At 36.2% G+C, this 16,212-nt stretch overlaps 5 protein-coding genes across 11 annotated transcripts; 1 reads left to right on the forward strand and 4 right to left on the reverse strand.

Annotated features, from left to right (window-relative positions):
- Window positions 1-1,333: 1,333 nt before the first annotated feature.
- On the reverse strand, window positions 1,334-3,578 carry CYP710A1 (cytochrome P450, family 710, subfamily A, polypeptide 1). The gene has a single exon (NM_129002.3). It carries the CDS (start codon window positions 3,158-3,160, stop codon window positions 1,673-1,675), a length of 1,488 nt encoding a protein of 495 aa, NP_180997.1. The 5' UTR covers window positions 3,161-3,578; the 3' UTR covers window positions 1,334-1,672.
- A 2,276-nt stretch (window positions 3,579-5,854) lies between these two features.
- Window positions 5,855-8,947, reverse strand: AT2G34510 (choice-of-anchor C domain protein, putative (Protein of unknown function, DUF642)). 2 transcript variants are annotated; one of them, NM_129003.5, is made up of 3 exons: window positions 8,579-8,947; window positions 6,752-7,264; window positions 5,855-6,652 (listed from the first exon to the last, which is right to left on the reverse strand). In NM_129003.5, exons 1-3 carry the CDS (start codon window positions 8,691-8,693, stop codon window positions 6,075-6,077), a joined length of 1,206 nt encoding a protein of 401 aa, NP_180998.1. In that variant the 5' UTR covers window positions 8,694-8,947; the 3' UTR covers window positions 5,855-6,074. The 2 variants fall into 2 exon arrangements, with proteins under 2 accessions (NP_180998.1, NP_001324678.1); NM_001336517.1 differs by having other exon boundaries at window positions 6,752-8,840.
- Window positions 8,948-9,668: 721 nt separating this feature from the next.
- On the reverse strand, window positions 9,669-10,745 carry RPS14 (mitochondrial ribosomal protein S14). Its single transcript, NM_179901.3, has 2 exons — window positions 10,157-10,745; window positions 9,669-10,066 (listed from the first exon to the last, which is right to left on the reverse strand). Exon 1 carries the CDS (start codon window positions 10,671-10,673, stop codon window positions 10,179-10,181), a length of 495 nt encoding a protein of 164 aa, NP_850232.1. The 5' UTR covers window positions 10,674-10,745; the 3' UTR covers window positions 9,669-10,066; window positions 10,157-10,178.
- Window positions 10,746-10,865: 120 nt separating this feature from the next.
- Window positions 10,866-12,315, reverse strand: AT2G34530 (uncharacterized protein). 5 transcript variants are annotated; one of them, NM_001336518.1, is made up of 4 exons: window positions 11,795-12,315; window positions 11,574-11,720; window positions 11,417-11,494; window positions 10,866-11,341 (listed from the first exon to the last, which is right to left on the reverse strand). In NM_001336518.1, exons 1-4 carry the CDS (start codon window positions 12,308-12,310, stop codon window positions 11,102-11,104), a joined length of 981 nt encoding a protein of 326 aa, NP_001325203.1. In that variant the 5' UTR covers window positions 12,311-12,315; the 3' UTR covers window positions 10,866-11,101. The 5 variants fall into 5 exon arrangements, with proteins under 5 accessions (NP_001325203.1, NP_001325204.1, NP_181000.2 ...); NM_001336519.1 differs by having other exon boundaries at window positions 10,907-11,341; window positions 11,795-12,285; NM_129005.3 differs by having other exon boundaries at window positions 10,923-11,341; window positions 11,795-12,206.
- A 259-nt stretch (window positions 12,316-12,574) lies between these two features.
- On the forward strand, window positions 12,575-14,300 carry AT2G34540 (uncharacterized protein). 2 transcript variants are annotated; one of them, NM_001036405.2, is made up of 4 exons: window positions 12,575-13,193; window positions 13,438-13,578; window positions 13,693-13,776; window positions 13,891-14,300. In NM_001036405.2, the coding sequence occupies exons 1-4, from the start codon at window positions 12,660-12,662 to the stop codon at window positions 13,996-13,998; spliced, it is 867 nt and encodes a 288-aa protein (NP_001031482.1). In that variant the 5' UTR covers window positions 12,575-12,659; the 3' UTR covers window positions 13,999-14,300. The 2 variants fall into 2 exon arrangements, with proteins under 2 accessions (NP_001031482.1, NP_001318354.1); NM_001336521.1 differs by having other exon boundaries at window positions 12,618-13,193; window positions 13,886-14,191.
- Window positions 14,301-16,212: the final 1,912 nt, after the last annotated feature.

The raw sequence follows: 16,212 nt of genomic DNA on the forward strand, positions 1-16,212 counted from the left end.
ACAGTGTGCTCTCGTGTCAAAATGCATGCATGCGTTATTGCGTTGTGTCAAATTCAAAATTTCGGTTTCGTCCATTAAAACTGAATGTCTTTTTTCTTTTTGGTTTAATTAAAACGTAATGTTACTCTTATATAACACCACATTAACTTCTTTTCTTTTGAATTTTATGTTAAATTAAATTCAAAAAGAAGTGATCAAAGTTGTTACAAGTGCTAACGAGAGTTTAGGATCGTTCATCTAAATCATCTATTACAAAAAAAACATTTTCAGCTTAATTGGTTCTTCGAGCTTAGAGCCATACCTGAAAACTTTTGTCAAATCTTCAATCTCTACTCTGTTTTACAAAAAAAACAGTTAACTCACAATGACATGCAATTTACAAAAAAAAATAAGATAAAAAAATATGAGTATATAAAAAATGTTTATAGAAATATTGCGTGTAGTTAAAACTAACAAACTAATGTAATGTGATTATATAATTTTCTTCTATTAAACAGCAGAGCTCGAAAGGTACGTTTATAATCATTAATGTAATGTGATTGAGGCTATATAATCATTCATATGCAAGTATTTAAATTACTCCTACAGTTACGAGAACGCAAATAATTCATTGCAAAGTTGATTGGTAGGTTTGTCACTCTGGTCAAGTGCTGATCACGCTTTGCACGTGTTGCTGCACACACATTCACTCCCTATTATTAATTCGGCAACATTTAATCTAAATTAAATTTTTGTCTGTAGTGGTCGCTGGGAGATATAAATGTTGTAAGAAACAAATTTTTGCGACGTTCGCAGGATCTCACCCGTTCATATATTTCTTTTATGTTGGAAAATCACATTATAATTTGGAGTTGAAAGATCACAATATTTATCTGTTTTTGGGTGAACACGGGTAGTTTCATACATGGGCCGTCTGCTAATATATAATGGTCAATATTGGGCTACAATGGGCCTATATTTTCCGATTTCAGATTTTGAAATCATTCGAATCGTATACTCTCATTTTTGTTTTTCGTTAGATTCCTATTCCGTGAATCTAGCTGATAAATTCTTAATTCATTTTGTCTGAATGTATATCACAACCGTTCTTATATCTAGTAGACCTTCGTTTGTTTCAATCAGCGTCTTCAACTACTGCAATTTCCTCAGAAGATCGAACGTTAGGCCACGATCGGTCCTCATGTTCCACTACCTCACATACACATGCTACACCCAAAGAATTTTCGATGTGGAACCAATTATCATAGCTAGACAAAACCCTGGATTTATATCCCTAGAGATCTCGTGTGATAGAAATCTTGATTTGGTACAAAGAAAAACAATAACATGGTTCAAAAGTCTTTGTTTAAGTAGCACGAAACCAATCAATGATTTGGGTAATGTAATACAAAATGGACGAATTGATCAGTTAACGAGAGTTACGGACAAAGAATAAAGTCGGCAAGAAAAAAAATACAAGTATGAAACACGTTGTAACATCACTGATGTTCACTGGAAGACAACACAAAACAAATATGGTGAAGACATGGCAAAACAAAGACAAGTCTTCTCAAATTCAATAAGACAAGAACACTCGTGGGCCACTCACTTCGAGAGACACATCACGAAAAGTGATAAATTCACACTGGTTTCTTTGACCACCAAGAATAAATTTAAGAAAAATCCAAAAAATTTAGGAAAAGTTGGGATACTTTGCGACGCGCCTAGACAAGAACACGGTGCACCCATCCTTGGGCGATATAGTAGGGCAGTACACGATCTCATCACAACCGTCTGATCGAAGCCTCTTGAAATCCAACAACGACGAGAACATTGCAATGAAGAGTACGAGGTGGTTCAACGCGTAACGCTGGCCTACGCATTGGTGAGGCCCCCATCCAAAAGCTAGGAAGTTGCGTTTGAACACCTGGTCCTCTTGTCTTGTCTCGCTAAACCGGTCAGGATCAAACCGGTCCGGTTCAGTAAACCCTTGGAACGAGGAGTCGAAAACCGAAGGAAAGACAATTGTACCTTTTGGGATAGTGTACGTTTCCGTGAGAGGGAAGTCTATAGCAGCGACGTGTGGGACCATAGTTGCAGGAGGCCTGTATCTAATGACCTCACGCGCCACGGAGCGTGTATACTTCATCTCTGCGAGCTGATCAACGGTGATCAAGGCGTTGGACTCAGGTGACCAGATCTTGGCTACTTCTTCTCTTACTCTGTTCAGCACCTCTGGCTCTGAATCAAGAAGCGTCACGGCCCAGAGGAGTGATGACGTGGACGCGTCTTGAGCGGCAAAGAGAAAATCGAAGAGCAAACCACCGATCTCTTCGTCTCCCGAGTGCGGTGGCTGCGGATTCTCCGCGACGATCGCCTGCATCCAGAAATCGATTAGGCATGCTGGTTCTTCTCCTGCTGCCATCCTCGCTTTGGATTTTCCCGCGCAAATGCCGAGCGTCTCCCCTAGCCTCTTTACAGCCCTGCGAGCCTCGCCGAACGCAAAGCCAGGGAGGTCTATGGGGAGAGCCATGGATCCGAGATTGAACAAATTATAATCAGTACGGAACCTGTTCTTGGCTTCCTTGTCAAGGTAGGGTCCAACAAAAACCGTCTGCGAAGTTTCTAGGTTGAGTTCACGGACAAGCTGTCGCAGTGACACTGGACGAGATCCGCCGGAGGTACTCCCCTCCCACTGCCGTAGATGACGGAGAATAACTAATTGCTGGAGGGCAGAGTAAGTGGACAGTGCCTTGGGAGTGAAGTTAGGTGCTAGCTGACGGCGAACGGATTTGTGATCCTCGCCGAACATGTATATAAGGTTGTGGTCACCGAAGAGCTTCTTACCAAAGGGATGTCCGATAAGGTGGAAGGCATCGGGACGAACGTTTGAGAAGATTTGATGGGAAAGCTCAGTGTCTCTGATATAGACGATGAATTTTCCGATGAGGTAGTTGGCGGAGAGGCCTGAGATGTTCGCCGTGGAGGATTGCTTGTCCCAGAAGGAAGTGGGGTCACGAACGAGTGCAACGGCGTTTCCGATGATTGGAGGGACGAAGAAAGGGCCAGGGATGTTTCGTTTCTTGAAAAGGTAAGAGAGTTGCTCGACGAGAAGGAAAAGAAGAAATGCTGAGATTAAGTATGGTGCAAGAGAGGCAAATATAGAAACAGAGAAAACCATGTTTCTTTGTTTCTAGCTTGTCTTAATGGTTTTTGCGTATATATGGAAATGATTTGAGTAACGAGAAGAAGAAGAAGAAGAAGGTTTTGCTTTGTAGTCTTGCCTGCCTTTTGTCTTTCTTGGTGTTCTTTGTTTGGTGGGTTTTGCAGAATTTTCTAAGAGGTTTAGGGAAATTGGATTGAAGCAGTTTGCAAATTGCAATGGTATACCGGAACAAAATGTCTTTCTCTGCTCTGTTTCTTTTATATACTTTCTTAATCATGTCTTGTCCATGTGGAGAGAGAGAGAGAGATGAATATTTTGAATTGACCGTGATTTGCTGTAGAAGATCCGGTTCATATAGAAAGTTCTAATTAGTTGGTAAGTTGTAATTAATAGCACATTAAGTTTTCTATTTCTAGCCGTTGTAAGATCTTCTCTTCTTCCTGCATATCAAAAGAGGAATCGTGTAACACAAGTGAAAAATAGATTATATATTTATAAACGATAGTTTTGTAATTTTGTGAATAAGTTGACTTGACCATTCTAATACATCACTGTTTCTTAGATAAATTTTGAGGTTACTTCCATAGATGACTTTGGTTTCAATTCCCAAATGAATTGTTTGTTTCTAATAGTAAGACCTTAAGGTGTAGTTTGGGCGATGGTCTCAATCATACCTATCAACCTGATTTGCTCAAAAATCATTATCAAATAAAAGTTGGAATCGTATAATAATACACATTATTTAGTAATAATTATGTATTTTCTTCTTAATAAATATTATCTTGTTTAGCTTCAATCATGTCCAAACACATACATATATAGTGCGCGTGTCCATCACAACATTTTATTTTTAAAGCTTATCGGTGTATAATGACGTTTCAAGTTGCGTATAGCGCAATTAAACTGATTTTGATTCCCATCCAATTATGTATGTCGTCTCTCAATTGTGACTGAAAGACCTCTAACTGTTCTTATGAGCGACCAATAACCGAGATTCTGATTAGGACATGCAGCTTAAATTGTTGTTATTAGTTAATGTTGTTGTTGTTGTGACTTCACCCTAACCAGGTAGATTGCATAGTATGAGAATTCATTCAATTTAAAAATGTAAATGATGTAAGAGAGTTATATAACATTCTATCATTGAGTTGTTGACTAAGAAATTGTTATTTATTAATCAGCATATATACTTTTCAACATCTAAACATTGAGATAAACACAAATACGTGTTAACAAAAAAGAAAGAAAGATAAACACGAGTAATGTCGTATAAAACACAAACTAATATGTATTGGATTTTGACTGGCCGAGATATTTGAATGTGACAGATTAAATAGTGAGAACTAGAACGACTAAATTATCAATTTAGTTTAGTAGCAAATATAAAAACGATGAGAAAATTATAGATTTTATATGCAATTAAAGAGTTATCTATCATTTATATATGTCCAATACCAGTTAGAACTTCTATCAGTCTTATACCACGTTTAGAAAGTTCTTGGAGTGAAAACATATTGGAGATTATTGTCTTCACGTTTTGGACTTAGAAGATTCTTTACTTTGTTCGTTTATATTATTCTAAAGAGATCTCTTAAACCATTCATGTAAACCATTTCTATTAAAATAATTAACTATAGGACGACGTTTTAAAATATTTCTTCTGATTAGTTGGCCTTAATTAGGGTAAGTATCTAAAAAACATTACACTTTTGAAAAAATTAAGAAAAAAAAATCTAATCCATTACCAAAAGAAAAAGAAAAAAAGAAAAGAGAATCATAATACATTTTCTCTTGTGATTCAGACTTTTTTGAATGTTGATTTTTCTATTTTCTTCCGCCTCTTCCAACATACAATTTGAACTTTGAAGAATCATTTTGGAAAGGTGAAGAAAAATCAGCAAATGATAATTACACCATTGGATAACTTCTTCCCCTAATTTTGATATTATAATATTTATAGAAGTCAATGAAACGTCATTAATTAGCTCCGTGGAATAGAATTCTATGTTCAGTCTCGAAGACTTCCAAAGTTTCTAGATCTATGTCATTTCTGAATTTTGAGAAGTTTTAATGAAGATGGTCATAATTCATAAAACGGATACACACATCTTTTAGGCTACACAATGTACATCAGTACATGGATAAATGCTTTATTGTAAAAATGTAGTAGTAGGATCTCACATGGAAATATGAAAGGGCTAATATTAATATGGGATATTAAATAGTAATATGAGTTAATCCATTCATTTGTCATTAATTTGAATTGAAAAATCTTGTTTCTTGATATGGTAAGAGTCTTATAAATCTAAATGTGTTTAATTGTTCCAAAATAAAATTCGATTTGGTCAGAGAGATAAATGAAGCATTGTCTCAAGGAAAAGCATGTTACGATCTCATATCAAAGATGTAAAATAAGAAACACTAGTATATAAGACACATGAGCTATTCAAGTCGTTGTGTATTGAAAAGACCAATATAATTCCTCATGCAGAAACAGAGCGAGCAGACAAAGATAACTTAAGTGTCATAATGCAATGTATTTACTACACGTTTATGGTTTTAGTGTTTTAATTTTTAAGATTACCTTGAAAATGTTCTCTTCGTTTCCTAAGAGACCAATCCACATAAATGGAAACTAATCTTAGACATTGATATCACTGAAAGCTATCTCAAACTGTTAAATAAAAGCTGCACGAATCTGACTAGGTTCCAAGAACTAGTTTACATTAATTTGCAATAAAGCTACAAAAATGTATAGCCTAGCTAGTTTGATAATTGTTTAAGCATGATTGCTCTAAACTCATGAATTGCATAAGTACTTTGTCATTTCTTGTACCTTGAACCGATCCATCATACAACGATACATCATACAACGTGGAATCCCGTCTTAATTCCCGGTCTACCAATACAATTTCTGAACCGGAACAATCTAGATGAAAACCAAAGAAAGAAGAATAAAAAGCGGAAAACTAAATCCAATTCTACTAGACCCGGAGAACCAAACCTTAACGTCATCAATCACAGGTCCACACAATGAAGTCATATCGTCCGTCCTCGTATTGTAATAAATGCTGTAGAAGGCGATCCTCGTACGTTCAGCTTTCGCAGTGAAGTTCAACTCCGATCTTTCGAAACTCGAGTTTGCTTGCGCCATATAATGAAAGTTCTGTGCTTGATCTCCAGCAAAAGCCATTACAGCCAAAGGTTCCTTACACTTGTCCCCTGCGTGTCCCAAAGAGAAAGACATCTTGTACGGAATGTTCGCCTTTGTCTCAACCATTTGAGAAATTATGCCTTCTTTGCCCGATAAAAGTTCCAAAGCTCGCTTCCCCTCGGGGACCGAGAAATGGTCTGAGTCAATAAACCGTACTGCTCGGTTCGATTCGACGGTCCATCCAGGAAGAGACGATATTTCTTCATCGAGGTTTGTTGGAAGCAGAACACCTAAGGTAGTGTTCCTAAACATCCATGGACCTTCTTCAAAATCTCCATTAATCACTGCATTGCCTGTAAAAAGTACAAAATTTTACTTTTAACTTTACTCTAAATCTCTTCTATTGGATGATTTATAAAACTTTGGTATCGAAAACCTAAATATAACGTTACCTTTGGGTTTATCAGGAGTAAAGAGCTTCTTAACGGCAATGTCGTCAATGATAGGTCCACAAGTAGGATCATCCTCCATGCCAGGGTTCTTAAAAACCAACCGGACGCGATCCACAACCGCTTCAAACGCCCATGCATATGGATCCCATCCTTGAACGCTGTACACCGTTTGCAAGTCAATGGTTTGCGATGCGATAGGTTCATCAGAAGAAGCTACCGAAACATTCAGCGACTCGAGTTGTGCACATGTGCGGGCTGCACTGAACGTGACGGAGTAGATAGAGCCTTTCTCCACCGTAAGTTCTTGGCTGATCTCTGCATCGTTTCCTAATCTAACAGCGTGACGGCCCTCAGGCACGATCAAGATCATCCCGCCTTGTTTTTGACCGGACTTGATTAGCTCCACCGTACCATCGGATCGCCAGCTCGGGATCTCGGAGGTGTCCTCGATGATTGCGTCATCAGGGAAGCCGTTTGACGGCGGTGTCTCAAAGTCGCCGTTAACCACCAAGCCTTGAAAAAAGATTCCGGCAGAACAAGAAAGTTAGTTGTAATTTATTGAGAAAAAGGGAATAATTACGGGATTTAAGAAAATGGTGTCAGAAAATAAAAATACTAGGATGGAGACGTATAACAATTAGTTGGTCTCTTAATAACAACAATAGATCTTTCATCTTTTACGTCCATTTTTGGGCCATTCATTCTTTCAAGATTTTGTAATCTAGACAAACAATATCATCCCAAAATACATTCATTCAATTCTCGCGTTTCTCGTGAGCTCACATTTATCAGCCACTACGGTAATTAAATTATTTGTACACAAAAGGAGAAAAAAATACGATAAAACCAATTTTTTTAAAAATAGCAAAAGTAGTGAAGGCGAAACACGAGAATTGAACCATTTATTCTCTCGGTCCCAAGCATTAACTCGTGACATATTACATTTTGTGGTCTTGTGTCTACACTCTACAGTTACAAGTGCCCTTTTCTTTAGGGAAGATACATTTTAGTTACAATTGATTTTAATTCATTTTAGTTTATCAAAAGAAAGGAGACAATTAGGGTTTTGTATTTGTAAGAAATAAACTAACAACAAAAGAATGCACATGGCGGGAACGGTTAAACTACAACTTTTAAGGGGTTAATGCTATTCTAATTCAGATGTCTAAAGAGTTAAAGACAAATTTTTAAAATAGATGAGTTTATAACTTGAAGACTTGAATTGAATCCAACTGTCTCTCAAGGACTTGAGGAGGGCTCTTCTATTCTTTGACCCAGGATGGCCTACAACTATACTAAATTAACGAAAATATCCAAAAACTTTTGTTTTCTTTCTGATTTGTGACAGTCTGACAGATTAGATTGGAATTAGCATATTTTAAACCTAGGATTAATGAGGTTAAACTTTTTTAGTCATTGCTCAGCTGAGACAGTCATGAATTTAAACCCAAGATTACAAGCCGACTTAAAAAGTCTTAGTGCTGAGCAACAAGAGGACTAAGAAGAAGTGAGATTGAGGATAAACCCTAGAACCCAACTTTCTAATCGAAGTGGATATTATAACTTCAAATTCCTTCTTATCCAATTTTTTGTGTTATACAGATCTGAAAGTAAACCGTTTTAGAAAGAAGAACTAAGTACAACAGGCCATGGTGAATCCTCTGTTCTTGGAACAGAGAGAACAGAGAGAATGGGTCAGGTTTCCGAAATCAAATAACCACAGAAGCAAAAAGAATCATGCTTTCGTCAACCCATTAACACTATGAGCTATACCCCCCAAAAACAAAACCAAGAAAAGTGATGAGATTATGTTAGTGAACAGCGTACCGTCTTCGACCGGTGAAGTTTTGCCGGCGGAGTCTGCGGCGGCCACAATGGAGAGACCAAGTAGAAGTATTAAAATGGAATTCGATCTCCAACTATTGTTGCTGTAAAGCATCATCTCTCTCTTTCTCTGTGAACAGAGGAAAGTGTTTCTGCAGTGTTCTTTTCGGGCAGTGAGGGAAAGCTGGGAAGTGTAGTGTCCTTTTAAACAAAATCCTCCCAGCTGTTCTTTTTGTTCCACTATTTACATTCGGAATAATACTTTATCGAACTAAATAAAAACCATTGAGATTTTGTAGGATATGTTAAAAAATAGGTAGAGAAGTGTATCCATTTTGGGACCCTCTTCATCACAAACCGCGTGGTGGTCGTAGTCATTGGTCTCTACGGCAGTGGTTTACTAGGTTCTCTCTTACTCATTTATCTAATATGGACCAATAACCACTTTTCTTTTCTTTCTTTTTATTTGTAAGAAATAGCCAACTTGTTTTTACTCTTTATATCAGTCCAAGGGTAGAGCTGTGTAGACGAAAAGAACAAGTGGGGAGGGATTGTTGCAATATCTTTTGGAGATCGAGGAAAAAGACATCTTTTAGATTTTTGAAGAAATGGGCTGGTTTTAGATTCAGAGACACTCAATGGCAATGTGAATAAGTGTTTCAAGAAGCAATCAAGAATTTCAACAATGTGAAAAACAAAGCACAAGTACCTAAGTGCTACTATTGTATTATGTTACACAAACATTATGATTGTTGCCATTATTTCTTTGCATAAATGTTTTCAGTCAAAGCCGTCAACCCTAACATGGATGCATATGTAAAGATATGTTAAAAGTCTGACATGGATTCTGTCACTAACCTTAAACGATGGTTGATCATAGATGATGTCCGCTTTCTCAAGCTTAGATGCTGAATGCTTTCACCTTACTATACAATACCTTGTCAATCTAAAGTGTTGCTTACTTCTAGTTAGATTTTGGTTGACCATCCCAAATGGCACATTAGCATATAATATGGGGGTTGATTTCATATGAAACTACTACGTTTTGATGTTTTAGTTTAGTGAGTTTTCCCTCCTTTTCACAGAGTTACCACCTACTTCCTCAGCATAAAAGTCCCATCTAAATTGCTCCTAAGCTGCTTGCTTATAACCGTCTACTTAACAATGCATCAGACACCAAGTCTATGACTCTATGAGTTGTCTATAACATACTTAATTCAACCACAATTGCTACAATAAACTACAAAATCGAGATCATAAAAAAGAAGCAAGATTTGTGACTTTGTATAACTTATTCAACGAGAATTGCTAGAATAGCTGAGCAAGATCGTAAAACAAAGAGAGAGCATCACTAGTGAAAAGCAAACTAAGTTTTGTGATGGTGTCAAAATGTTTCCACCACCATCATACAAACAGCTACTTTGGTAACTGTATTTACCACAAACGTTCTTTGTATTCCTTGCTCCCATTTCTTCAGAATCAGCTTCTTCCCTGAAACAAACCATCATTCATTCATCATCATCATCATCATCTAAGTAACTAAGCAAACACAGAAAAATAAGGAGAATCAAAAACACTTACATAGATCAGTCACATAATGCAGCTACCAAGACGATTTCGTTATCCCCATCAAAGCACCTTTAGATGCTAATCCACGGAAAACGATTCGAGAAACACGGAACAGCTCAGTCACAGAACGAGATCGACCAGTGAACACACATCTGTTCCTGATTCTCGCAAAGGCACTGTTTCTCGGCAATTTCGAGAGCTTATAACGATTCTTGTCTCGCATTTCGCTGGGAAGATCTGGATCTTTGCAAAACGCTTTGTATAGCTTTCTTCTCAGTTCAAATCTAGCCGCGAGCAATCTACGTCTGTGATCTGCACTGTTTCGCTTCACGCCTTGCTCTGTACCACTATGCTTTGGTCCCGATTTCATAAGCGTTGTCGTGAAATGTCTAGCTTGAATTTGACCGAGATTGTTCGCATGCTTGACCACCGATCGGGATAACATCCCCGACGTAGAATACGACGATTGAGTGAGAGAACGTTGGCAATAGGAAGTTACGTTGAGCAGGACTCTTCGGAGACTCGCCATTGATTCCGAGAAACGCCGCCGCGGAAATGGTTTTAGGGTTCTCTGTGAGAAGAAAGCAAATTTCAGATTCACAATCACTTCTACTCGAGACAATGATTGGGCCTTTTTCCAATTCTAATCGGCCCACTAAGAGCTCGTCTACTTTAATAAGACTTTTATTTTTCTTAAACCATTGTGCCAATATCGTTTTGATTCATTTCAGTGATACATTTTATATCCTTACTATTTTTGGCAAAAGATTACATCCTTACTTGATAACATTTTTCAGCATACATTCAAATTTGTTTCATCATGAAAATGATACATGTATATAAGTATATTAAATGTTTTTTTGGGTCTAGTTTGATGTATTTTGTCAAGAGTATCATTATTTATGTACCAAATCTTATGATCATTCTTGAATAATAACACACTAATATTGCTTGAAATTAATGAAGACTATCTCTCATAGTTTTATCTTTGACTAACTTCAACTTTCTTTTGTTGCCGTCTTCGATTTCATGCTTGAGAGATTCCATAACTTTCTTGAACTCATCAAATGTGACTTGGTCAATTTCACATTCTTCTGAGCTTCCAGGCCATTGTAGACCAATTTGAATCTCTCTGAACCTGTTGAATGTCTCCTCGACTTGCTTCATAGGATGACCTTGAAGGTAATGGATTATAGTCTGAGAGATAAAACGACATTGGTCACAACAATAAGTAAAAAAATGGAATTAAGGATTACTATGTATATGACTTGCCTGATATAGAGGACGTCTTGCATCTGTTATGACTTCATCCTCTAAACACTTACATTTTGAAGCCTCTTCCATGTTTCCCTATTACAAAGAAATAAATTTATTATAAAGATGGTGAAAAAAATTCATATATATGAGAAAGGAAATTCAGAAAGCAAACCAAGTAGATCAACATCTCCACAAGCAACATCTCAATCTCATAAGCCTCATGACCTTTCCCTTCTTTTCTTGCTTTCTCCAATGCCTTTTTCAATAGCTCAGCTCCTTTTGCTTCTTTTCCACTCATTTCCATTTTTACAATGTCTCTCTGCATGAGGGAGAAGAAATTAACTAAATGCAATTTGATCCGAAAGAGCAAAAAAGTTTCTATATATGAACAACCTGAAGCAACCCGAAGTCCGGCTTTTCCTTGGAAAGCAATGCTTCAAATTCGAGTTCAGCATTCGCAAGGGAAGAAGTGTCACCGCGGTATGAGTGCAAATCAAGCAATCTCTGTAGTGCTAATTTTCCTCCTCGAATAGCTCCCATTGAAACAGATTTTGAGAGGGTTCTTTCATCTCTTCCTGAAGAAGCCTCCTTACCCATGTTTTTAACATTACCATCTCTTCTTTGTTCTGAAATGTTTTTACCGATGCTTTTTCTTGTATCTCGACCATTTTCATCGTCTTTCTTTCTCCATAAACCACGATTTATGTAGTTCCAAGCGACATATGCAGCAGCAAGGAGGAATACAGGTGCAACTGCTGCTCCATACTTGGTTTTCATGCTAAACTTGTTCTTGGACTGATTCACCATATACTTACCTAAATTATCTATTGGAATGATTTTTTTTTTTAATCCTTCTCGAAACTTTCTTTTATACACAATAATTGGATTGCAAATGGAAGATGAAAGCATTCAAGTTATTCTAATGTTAGTCTTGCATCATAGGTAAAGAAGTTAATATACTTTAATAGAGGAGACACATTGAACAAAGAATATTTCCAATAGAGAAAGCATTTGTCATGTAATTCGAAAAAGAAAGGATACCAAAACAGTACTGTTTGTTTATGCAAAACATTTGATGCCTTTTTCAAATTGAAGTTTCTTTTGTCTGAAGTAACAAATTGATGCTTTCCTTCACACACCTAAAAGTCTAAAACTCTCAAATTGTCTATGGGGAAACTAAAAATTTAAGAACCAATCCCTAACACAAAGATCAACCAATGCAATAAAAATCCAATTTTATTAACTCATAGGAAGAAAAATGGCTTCTACATTTCTTCAAGGCCATACTCAAAAACTCACCCTTCCTTTATCTCATTTCACTTCCACACATAAACCAACTCTTAGATTCCAAAACATATATATTGGTTTCCCCTCCAATGGAGGTCAAAGCCGCCGTTTGATCATCAGATCACCAATCACGGTCGCCAAATCAAACAGCAAGAATGATTCTCACGATGATAAAAAGCAATTAAGGCCATTGAAAATGGCGGCGGGAGCATCCCTAGCACTAGCTTGCGCCATAAGTATCTTTGGCTTTAAGATAAATAATATGAGCTACACTGCCGCGGCAGCTGCCTATCCAAGCTCTGCCGACATGATCATATCCGGGAAGCCGACTTCAGCCGCATCCGCTACTTCCGGTATCTATCCTTTCCCAGCTAAATTCGCATTGCGGTCTCTCTTTGAAGTTAGCTCAATGCTTGCTTCGGCTAAACCCATTCCTTCTCAAAAACCATTCAATCTTCACAAGCTCCCTTCTTTGCCTTCAAAGGACGATATTGACTCCATCAAGGTACAATCTGCAAACATATAAATATTTGTTCAAATAGTTTAGTGTCACGTGAGATCTTGATCCTTTAAGACTAGCTAGGAGTATTGTTGAACCACTACAAACAGCTGGATTATTCGGTTTTGCTTTTCTTATATATGTTACTTCCTCTTATTTAAATTCGGTATTTACCTTCATATATACATATATTCAAATCAGTTTAAATGAAAAAAAAAACTCAATGAAATTAAAATTGTGGGAAATATAGATGGAGGCGGTACGGAAGATGAAGGAAGGAAAATGTGAAGAGGCGGTGCAGCTCCTTCGTGACGCAAACATGCGATACAGAAACGAGCCTGAGGCCAACTTCAACGTGCAGATGGCTCTTGTTGAAATTTTAATATTGCTGGTATTTTATTCAATTATTCTTATCATATAATCTTTCATGCATGCAGCTGTTTTCTCATATAATCTCATGTTAAAATCTATGAATAATGGTTAGTTTATTTGGACAATATTCCAGGAAAGGTATCAAGAAGCTGCTGAGTATAGTTGTCTAAATGACGAGAATGCCCAAATTTCTGATGTTCGGATCCCTCTTTATAAGGTCCGTGAACATAATAAATCTTTATTTTTTATTTTTCATGATTATATAGAGAATTAGTAGAAATTTATCGCATTGTTATAGTTGCTGAAATTAATGTTGTTTTCTAAAGTACAGGCAATTATATACACGATGTTAGACAAAGACACGGAAGCCAAGCAGTGTTGGAAAGAGTTCAGAAAATCTATTGGTGAAGGATTTGACCCTTTCAGCTTCGAAGATTAATTAATACTTTTAGATCGATCGATTACTTAAAAATTATCTCGTGCCTAAAAACATTCTTGCCACCAGCGGCTAGTGGTGAATAAATTTTAAAAAATGTTCGAATGTTAGAAAACTTCATTCCTACGGATATTCTTCCGATTGTTGCACTCGGTCACGTTGTATTTGTTTTTATGCAATATATAGTGATTATAGTATCTTAAATACTCTTCTAGTCTTCTTTGTTGTTTTTGTTTTTTTGACAAAACAAAATTAAGAAAGAAAAAAAGACTAAAGGCATATGTATTTTCGCATTTCTCAAATAACATAGGGGATATATTCAATTATCTTTTTCTGTAACTTATTTATACGATATATATATATATACGGCTATTCCTATAATCCTATCTACATTTTTATATATGTTGAAAATTAGAATAAAAAGTGCTATCACAAAGTTTGGGCTTGAATCGGTGAGAATCCTTGAAAATGGTGAGCATTCAATCACCACCTAGAACAAGTTGGGCGAATTATATGTATATAGACATTATCAATCTCTTTGCTGTGATCATGGTTATAGATCCATTGTATAAAAGCAAACTACGTATAGAGATATTTGCATTTCCGAGGTGTCACCGCCGTAAAAATAGATTCTATCATTATATATACGAAAGTATTGAATGATAAAAAAAAAAAAAAAAAGAGTATCGGGTGATCGATGATATGCATCACCCAATAATCCGACAGAAATATAGTGTCTCAATATATAAAAAAGACAAAGCATGCCAATAATAGAAACACGCATTCGTATACGTACCAGGTAGACGCGACGACGTAGGTTGTGCACAACATCACAACCATGTGACGTGTCGACATTCAGTTATCGACGACTCAGCGTGATTTAACAGAACCACTCATCATTTTGTCACACGTGTTGATAATGGTTCACTGCAAAATATCAAGGAAAAACAAATCGACGTCGACCGAATCTTTTATAACTAAACATAGGATATACAAATCGATGTCGACCGAAATCTCAAACATAGGATATACAAATCGATGTCGACCGAATCTTATAAGGTTAAATATAGGATATACAAATCTGACGACTACACAGTACCTCAAACTCTAACTTTTTTACGTATACAAATCTGTTAACAGTACTCTAACGATTTTACGTATATAAATATGATGTCGTATTACTGAAGAATTAAAAGTACATGCAGACTGCAGTATTATATATATATAAAACAGTGGCGGATCCAGGAATTTTTTTAGCACATAACACATATTAAATATAATAAAAATAACTAATAGTATTAATCTTTTTTTTCAACATCACAACCATCCATTAATTATTTTAATTACTTAACACGAACTTCTCATCTGAATGCATATATTATTGGAGAATGAAAGAAATCAACGTAAATATTTTCATTAATTAATAGTATGTAAGTATATGTATGTAAAAAAATGTGTAGAAAAAAGGAAAAAAAAAAGCAAGTGGAAGGCATCGAACACCCGACCACCCTTATAATCTAGTTTGAGATTGCCAATTAATCTACGAGAGTAACAATAATCAGTGTGGGGCACGTGTTCCACCCTCTTACACTCTGGATCCGCTCGACTACATACGTATGTGTAAACTGATCTCAGACAAAAACAAAAAAACAAAAAAAAAAACAAAAAAGAGGGAAAAAGAGATGAGATATGTGGAGACTAGTCTAGGAATTTTAATCTCTTTGACCCCTTTTGGTTGAATCAATTTTTGAAAAACCCTCACTTATTCTCACTACCCCCTCTCCTTCCTAACCTATTTGAAATACAATTTTACCTTTCTCCTTTACTTTTTTTAATTTTCTATTTAATTTTTGCTACCAAATAATTTATTAAAATCAACCAATCATATGCATTCTCTCTCTTATCTCATTAATCACTTAAACCTACAAAAAACGCTGGACAACTGAAACCAATAAGCACAACTATGTTGATGGACTTCTACGAAAACATATAATTACATATCGTTTTTTGTTTCTCTTTGATTTTCAAGTTATAATCAAAAATACTTCAGTCATACGCATTGCTTATAATGGATACTATTAATTTTTTTTGTTGTATTTATACAAATTAATATGTTTTGTATTGGTACAACTAAGTACAACCCGCACAACTAAGGTCTATTCACTTGGCTAGTTTTCAGAATATTATAAAATATGAAATTTAAACAAAACTAAGAAA

This window comes from Arabidopsis thaliana, chromosome 2 (genome assembly GCF_000001735.4).
Source record: "Arabidopsis thaliana chromosome 2, partial sequence".
NCBI classification, from domain to species: domain Eukaryota; kingdom Viridiplantae; phylum Streptophyta; class Magnoliopsida; order Brassicales; family Brassicaceae; genus Arabidopsis; species Arabidopsis thaliana.

Bases quoted from the DNA above. Each gene is read 5' to 3' on its own strand.
- RPS14 (NM_179901.3), bottom strand. From the start codon at position 10,673: ATGGCGAGTCTCCGAAGAGTCCTGCTCAACGTAACTTCCTATTGCCAA.
- AT2G34540 (NM_001036405.2), top strand. From the start codon at position 12,660: ATGGCTTCTACATTTCTTCAAGGCCATACTCAAAAACTCACCCTTCCT. The intron at 13,579-13,692 runs GTATTTTATTCA...ACAATATTCCAG, and splicing joins TTGAAATTTTAATATTGCTG to GAAAGGTATCAAGAAGCTGC. The intron at 13,777-13,890 runs GTCCGTGAACAT...TCTAAAGTACAG, and splicing joins TTCGGATCCCTCTTTATAAG to GCAATTATATACACGATGTT.
- CYP710A1 (NM_129002.3), bottom strand. From the start codon at position 3,160: ATGGTTTTCTCTGTTTCTATATTTGCCTCTCTTGCACCATACTTAATC.
- AT2G34530 (NM_001336518.1), bottom strand. From the start codon at position 12,310: ATGCTTTCATCTTCCATTTGCAATCCAATTATTGTGTATAAAAGAAAG. The intron at 11,721-11,794 runs GTTGTTCATATA...TCCCTCATGCAG, and splicing joins CGGACTTCGGGTTGCTTCAG to AGAGACATTGTAAAAATGGA. The intron at 11,342-11,416 runs GCAAGTCATATA...TTTATCTCTCAG, and splicing joins CAAGACGTCCTCTATATCAG to ACTATAATCCATTACCTTCA.
- AT2G34510 (NM_129003.5), bottom strand. From the start codon at position 8,693: ATGATGCTTTACAGCAACAATAGTTGGAGATCGAATTCCATTTTAATA. The intron at 7,265-8,578 runs GTACGCTGTTCA...TCTTTTTTCAAG, and splicing joins AACTTCACCGGTCGAAGACG to GCTTGGTGGTTAACGGCGAC. The intron at 6,653-6,751 runs GTAACGTTATAT...TACTTTTTACAG, and splicing joins TACTCCTGATAAACCCAAAG to GCAATGCAGTGATTAATGGA.